Source organism: Suncus etruscus, chromosome 4, assembly GCF_024139225.1.
Source record: "Suncus etruscus isolate mSunEtr1 chromosome 4, mSunEtr1.pri.cur, whole genome shotgun sequence".
Taxonomy (NCBI): domain Eukaryota; kingdom Metazoa; phylum Chordata; class Mammalia; order Eulipotyphla; family Soricidae; genus Suncus; species Suncus etruscus.
The window spans coordinates 152745922-152753761 of NC_064851.1; the positions used below are offsets into that span (position 1 = coordinate 152745922).

The following is a 7840-nucleotide window of genomic DNA, read 5'->3' on the forward strand; positions in this document are numbered from 1 at the left end:
CTTTACAGTAGCATTTTCTTTTAAGTGGGAGTTGCCCTAAAAAGGGTAATTTTTAAAATCTATTAAACTCTAAGAAATAGAAATACAACTTCTATATGTATACTAGTACAAGTATTTTACATGCTGTTAGCAGAAAATTAAACATCTGTAACAATGAGGGGAGGATAAACTTGTTTTAACACCCTTTAAAATTTACCTCCAGAGGTAAATTTTCAGCCTAAAGTCAATACAATTTTAAGTAAAAGATCTGTTTACAAATACACAACTCCATGGCAATTGCAGTGTGTGCATGTACCCTTGTAAAGTATGTGAACTTCAAACAGGATCAACTGCCCTGTTAGAATCTCAATAACATTTAGGGGCCATCTACCAAATTGAAATTCACAGCTGGCTTGCTTCTGATTACTGCAATGCTAAAAACAAGCCTGGAGCTGTTCTCCTAACACATTCAGAAAAGAGTAGCCAAGTATACCTTTCTTTGGTCTGGATTTCACTGGCAGGGGCTCTGTTTTTTCCATCGCCACTTCTCTCTCTTTCCATCGACGGATCTGTTCCTCTCTCATCTTAAAGAACAGGATCTGTTTCTGTTCTTCGCTGAGCTCTGCCAGCAGATCAGGATCTATGTACATCTCTGACAGTATCTGTTTCAGCATCTTTGCAGGGCAGGAGTCTTTTACAACTGTGGCAATAGTTCTTCAAAATGGCTTCCAGGTATGCCTCTAGTCTACACTTACACTCACCCAGACTTGCAGGGATCAGCAATTAATGGGGAAAAAATTTTCAGCAAACAGTCTTTTGGTTCTTCACACCAAACATTTTTTTCTAAAGTGCTGTTTTTGAACCTGAAAAGAGTAATAATCAAAAAGCAGGCAGTATTAAAATGTATGAATGCCAATCAAGGACAATCTTCTAACACTTGAAGAAAATACAATATTCCTTTTCATTTCAGGAGAAAAAAGAAAAGCTGAGGCATGCTTCCTTAAGGTTTGTGAAACCTCTATCATATAAATTCCAAAGATACTTTATCAAAAAATAAACAAATCTAAGTTTTTACAGGTCAATCTCAGTAAAACAAAAAAAATTAACAGAGTTTTGGTCTACTCCCAACCAAGCAAACATTATTATGTCAGAGTTTAACAAACTACCAACTGTATTGCCGAGAAAGGGATTGATTAATGGGCAAAAGGGTACAGGATGAAATTAAAAGCTCTTTGTAAAAAACTTTCAAAAAATCTTATTATTTTTGAGATTTTTGCAGTTATTTATCCCAAACCAAACAGAGCCATACTCAAGGAAGAAAACAAATAGCCCACTTCACTACCCCTGAAAAATCAGTCTACAGTAAATACTTTACTCTTCACAAAAGAAAAGTGCGATTTCAAGATCCATAAAAACAGTTCAGGTGGTAAGTACATGGGTAAACATTCTGAAAAGTTACTGGGCATTTGTTTCTTAGATAACAAATATCTATTTGTTAAAATATCTAAAAGTATAGATCAGATAAATGCATGGAATGTATTTAAATGAAATACAAAGAATGCCTGCTTAATGAGAATGTATTAAAAAAAAAAAACTCCTTTCATGAGCATCAGGACTCTGCAGACACACCTTCACAGACCTTTTATTGGAAGTAGAGGATGGGCGGCTAAGGATGACTAAGGTTTCATTTTATATATGCATTTCCATTAGATTTATTTTTTAAAAATAGGAATACCTCCAGATATAACCACACCCACAAATGCAGTTTCCATATTTTAACTCGGCAGTCTCTGTAGAGTCACTTTTCCTGAAAGAGATGTAAACTGAGCTATGAAAGATTATAGCTACATCGTTCCATGCAGCAGAAAGCTGGCCTTCTCAAGAGAAAAGGGTGGACCAAGTCCCCACCTTGCCGAAACAACCCTTGCTGCCCGCATTGTTCAGAATCACCATTTCCCTGATGGCCCTGCCTCATCACTGACTGACCCGCTCTGATTTCCTCCAGAAATACCTTTCTGACCACACTTCAGATATGCTGGTTTGGGGGCTGATATGACTAGGACTTTTGGGGAGTGAGTACAGGCACCTTCTCCCATATTTTCCTTCTTCCTGGAAAGCCTGGCGGTTCTAACCACACCCACTAATGCAGTCTCCATGTTCTAACTGGGCCAGCTCCATAGACGCACTCTTTTCTTGAACTAGATGTAAACTGAGTTGTGAAAGATAATGGCTTGTCCAGCCCATGCAGCACAGTGAGCTGCCTTGGAAGGAAAGAGAAGGCCAAAGCCCTGCCTTGCCAAAGCCACGCTTGCTGCCTGCATCACCCAATATCACTGTTTCCCCAATGGTCCTGTGACCACTATGATTCCCTTCAGGGACACCAATCTGACCACACTTCAGGTATGCCAGTTTTGGACTGGTATCACCAGGGCTTTTTGGAGCAAGTGCTAAGAGCCTCCTTCCATATCTTACTTCTTCTGTGAGACCTGGCAGCTGAGAACATGCCTCTAAAAGTCCTATGTAGTATAAGCAATAGTGCTTTCAATTTCTGGACAACTTCATTTGTTTGATGCTGCTATCCCTAAAGAAACTCAATTTAACAGAATGGACAGCTAACAATAAGAGCTTACTAAACCTTCTGCCCTTATAATCATAACTTTAATGGATACACAGTAATTTTCACAAATGTACTTGCTGTACTTTTTCTTCTTTTCTTCTCTTCCTTTTATTTTTTAAAATTATTATTTTGGGGGGGGAAGGGGGCCACACCCGGTGATGCTTGGGTTAGTCCTGGCTATGCACTCAGAAATTTTTCCTGGCTTGAGGACCATATGGGACACTGGGGGATCTAACTGAGGAGTGTCCTGGGTCAGACATGTGCAAGGGAAATGCTCTACCGCTGCACCATTGTTCCTTTTATTTTTTAATTTCTATTTTTTAAAATAATTTGGCTTTTGCTTACCTAGAAATAAATGTATTATGATAAACTATGCCATCTATGTGATGTATTTTCTTTCAATAAATAAGTAGTAAGCCTTCATAATTTCACATCATGGAAAATAACTGTTGATAAATTTTCAACATATAGCTGATCGTTGAACAACTTGCCAGGAAGGGAAATAGAATGAACTACTAACAGCCTGTTGTTGACTTGAAACCTTACAGATAATGGTCTGTTGACACATCATTTATATATGGTATATATTAAACACTATATTTATTATAGTAAAATAAGTTAGAAAAAATAAGTTTTATTTTTATTAAGATCATGAGAAAAAAATCAGTATTATCTCTCTACTGATACTGTATATTTATATCACAAGTTAAATCATATTAGTTACTATATAAGCATTGTTTTATATTAAATATCTGCTGATGTTACACATATTTTAGCACAATGGAAATATGTGAAAAACATACTTTATTTATAAACAATAATTTATGCAACAATATTTTGCAAAATTTTTTCATTACACTTTTATTTGGGGGTTGGAGGCACACCTAATGGTACATACTCAGGGTTTACACCTGGCTTTGCACTCAGGAATCACTGCTAGTGGGCTCAGGGAACCATATGGGATCCCAGGAATCAAACCCAGGTAGGCCACGTGCAAAACAAATACACCCTACTTGCTATGCTATTATACCAGCCCCCATTCATCACATTATTATTCAAAATTCACCATTAATAAGATACACAAAAAAAGTTTACTTAGTGTGACTTTCAAGGCTTAAATGTTTCCTTACAACATATTGACTAATAACTTGGCACTTAAAATATGTCAATAATATAACCATATGTCTCAAGTATTGTATCTCCAAAAGAAGTCCATGTGCTCTTAAACATCAGATTTAGTCATACCCTGGCTCATCCTAATTTCATTCACATTAGCCTGATGATTGTCCTGGAGCCCATACAGCTCCATCTCAGTCTGATGGAGTTTTCTTCAGTTTTCCCTCTTCTTGTAAAGCTCATTTTCACTAATCTTTCACCAATGGACCGCTCCAATGCCAGGAACTCTCAAAATGGTTTGTATTCACAGCAAATACTTTTCAATAACATACTATTCACTAACTATTAACTGTGTACTCTGTAGCTTTATTGATTTATTTACTTAACTGCACCCTATAACTCCCTGCTTCATTCAATTACTAAATTATAACTTCACACTTATTAAAAGGAAACTTTAGAGAATAAAAAGTGCTGTCTGACTCTAGTCATAACCCTTTCGCCCTCTAAACTTCCCTTAATTTTGTGCTTGGCATTGAGGTGAGTTAAATTCCTAGAGCATTTCCTTTACCTTGAGATCCTAACAATTTATTGTTGGGTGAGACAAACAAAATCTACACTGAAGGAAATGTTTGTAGTCTGATTCTTGTCTGTAAATGACAGCCAAGAAAGCATTGGCTTCCTTGGCACACTTAACTCCTGTGAGATCAAGTGATGAGCAACTACCAGAAGTAACCCTCAACACTCCAGTAAATATCGGCAGGTTGGTACATTCCACAGGTTCAGTGTGTGTTCAAAAAATACACATGGTAGCAAATAAACAGCTCAGTGAATCCTGAGGTTTCTGCTCATCTTTGTCTTTATTATTTTATTTATTTGGTGGTAGGGTAGTGGCTACTCCTAGAAATTCTCAGTCAACCAGGCCAACTGTTCAAAGGATCCTAGGGCCAAATTATGCTATGCTGCTTGGTCTTTAAGATGCTACTAGGATCACCAGGCCCACCCTGACACTACTCAGAGTTCTCCAAAGCTACACCCAGTGATACTGGTCAAAAGGTTGAAAGAAGAGGTTGCATTTAGTGCTGAGGATCAGAGTAGGAGCATAAAAATCATGCATCCTAATCCTTATGCTAGTTCTCTGGTCCCATAACAACAGTGATGATGTGGGTAAAATGATAGAAATCACCAGTTCACCTTCCTCTATTTTCCTCCATCCAGAGGACACTAAAAGTCAGAGCTAACACTCGAATGTAAATAATGACTTTTAGCATTTGACCTTTTGTCCCCATAACAACCTAGAAATTAATTCCCTCACTACCTAATTTCAGATGAAAATGGAAAGTAGCAGTGCTGGGCAGTCTGGTTTTGCTATATTTCACTAGTTCAATAGGGTTTCTTTGTGAGAGTAGAATCAGAAAAGTATCACGATGCAATACCAGGGTGAAATTTCAGAAAGAAGGCCAGTAAATTCCTTCAGCAACAGAAAAGCAGAAAAGAAGGTAATTGCCTCTTAGGGGCAAAAGTCTCTTCCCTGTAATTGTAGATAAACACAGGTAAACATAAGAAAGATTCACCATAGGAGGACAGGAAATTGCTAGCTGTCATGCTTACCCAGATACTGATTTACCTACTTTATTTGCCCTGGACACCTCATGTTCTTGAGTTTCTTCTCATATTAGCATTTAAAATATTCCAAATGGTAAAGTCACTAACAAGTGTGGCCAGTCCTATAGAATCCTTGTGATGTGATACTCAAATTCTTTTGCAGTTCTTATTCTATTTATTTTTCTTTTAGTAGCAAGCATAGGTTTTAGCATTAAAGTTAAGCAATTTATCTTGAAGAAAAATAAAAGACACTTGTTTCCTGTTATCTCAGAAAGTATTTGTGGTCTGAGTTGACAATAGGGTTTTATGAGGTCAGATTACTTAAAATGAAAGTTTTTCCAAGGCTACTGATTCCTAATGGTAGGAATTAACTTTTCACCCACCATTGTGCTTTCAGATGGAAAACTCAAACTTAGGTCCTTGTATGGCGCAAGTATCTAAACCTGGACTCCCAATCTCTCTGGCACAGGAGCTATGTAAATAATTCCAGGTTGTCATTTCACTTGGTTGGACTCAATTTCCTCAGCAGTGAAAGAACGCTTGAACTGTTAATGTTTTTAATTTGAAGGTTATGCCACAGAATCTGGTGTAAGGATACAGAGACAAGAGAAACCAGATAGAGGAAACTGAAAGGAGGAGATAATCAGGGTTTGGTGAACTTTTGCTCCCTGAATGGACAGTCATTGCTTATTATGATTCAGATTCTACAAACTTTCCTTTAACAGGGGGTGCAGAAACTTTCAGCTATTTTATGAAATCTTAAAATGAAATAAAAACTAATTCTGTTTTGTCTTGTACTGCACCAATGACGAACAACAAGCCTACATCTATTTATTCTAAAATTTGTTTTCTGTAGGGTCACAGGATCCAGTGTCTGAGTACCCAAAGATTGGCCCAACGCACATATATTCCATAACCGTGTTCTATAATACCAATAGCATGGTGTGTTCTTGTTAACTCTGAGTATTAAAAAAAATGAAACAAATCAAGAGACAGTCTAAATTATATATAAAAAAAACCTATGATAGCAACAGTGTAACTTTAATCCTAAGAATACAGGGTTTGACAAATACCAAACCCAAAGTCAATGACAACAGAATTGATACCCGATCTACAACAAGCTAGATACTCAGAGGGGAACAATTATACTAGCAGTCTGGGGGACAAAAGAGGGGGAGATGGGATGCATGCTGGAAATAGGAGTGGAGGGAGGACAACACTGGTGGTAGGAATGGCCCTGATTTATTGTCACTATGTAACTTAAATATTACTGTTACTGTGAAAGATCAGTAATTCAATTTGGTCACAATAAAAATCATTAAAAAAAGAATATAGAGTTTGAATTATAATTCTTCTACAACAGTTCTATTTTCAGACTTTAAGCTGTTTTATTCAGTTTTATTTATTATCTTTAGAAAGCCTAATATTATTGGGAGGAAACTAGAATTATGAGAGCCTATAAACACAGATAGGCCCTTCTTCAGGAATTTGCAATTACTTGGAATTGAATTGGAAAATTCCATTCGTGCTAAAACCCATGCCTTTCCATGCCTTCCACTTACAATTGTATAGCTGAATGGTTATAGCCATGAATGAGGCATTCAAAGCACTTTTCAGCAAGTGGAGGAAAGTTTACTTAGGAGGGCGGTGGCGGCACGTTGGTTCTACATTTTCCAAACTCTGAAAAGATCTAGGGGTGAAGTAGCCAGAAGGCCTGCTCGAGAAAGACACCGTCCGAGGTGGGCAGCAAACTGGTGGCCTTTGCCAGGTGCACACAGTAGGGCGAAGCCCACCAAGTCTTGGTTCCCCCGGACCTGCACGGTGCCAGCTGGGCCCGAAAGTGCATCGCAACAACAATAAAAATCCTTATTTTAGAATTATCTTAATGAATCTAATAGTGATTTATTTAAGTATTGAACAAGTTAATATAAAAATGATTCAATCATCTATGTATTCAGTAGACTTTGGACAAGCATGCTATGAGACTGGCCCTTTTCTACAGGAACAGGAAAACAATAGCAGAGACTCTGCCTACTTGGGTTTATTAAACATTAAATGGAAAAACCAACATGAATATATTTCCAATCATTGCTACCTTTCATGCTTTGTAAATAGAGTATTATAGAAATCAAAACAAACCGTGTACTTGGCATATAAACTAATGGTGGTTGCAAGTTTTCTTAGCATATATATTTGGCAAAATTTGCTTTATGTTTCAGATTTATTTCTAATGTTTCCTTTTTTATTATTTTTAATTCATTTGTTTTATTTTCTGAACCAAATAAACATTAACTAGGACTCTAAAAAAGGAAAGAAAAAAGAAAGAAAAGAAAGAAGGAAGGAAGGAAAGAAAGAAAAGAAAGAAAGAAAGAAAGAAAGAAAGAAAGAAAGAAAGAAAGAAAGAAGAAAGAAAGAGAAAAAGAAAGAAAGAAGAAAAGAGAAGAGAGAAGAAGAAAGAGAAAGAAGAAAGAGAGAGAAGAAAGAAAGAAAGAAAGAGAAAAAAAAAAGAAAAGAGAAAGAAAGAAA

General features: G+C 36.8%; 1 protein-coding gene across 1 annotated transcript in view; it reads right to left on the reverse strand.

Annotated features, from left to right (window-relative positions):
* The window catches only part of SH2D4A (SH2 domain containing 4A), an 88878-nt gene extending 88162 nt beyond the window's left edge, over positions 1–716 (reverse strand). The window contains exon 1 of the mRNA XM_049771862.1: positions 473–716. Within this exon, the coding sequence (XP_049627819.1) occupies positions 473–653 (181 nt within the window). The 5' untranslated portion in view covers positions 654–716. The remainder of the gene's footprint in view (positions 1–472) is intronic.
* Positions 717–7840: the final 7124 nt, after the last annotated feature.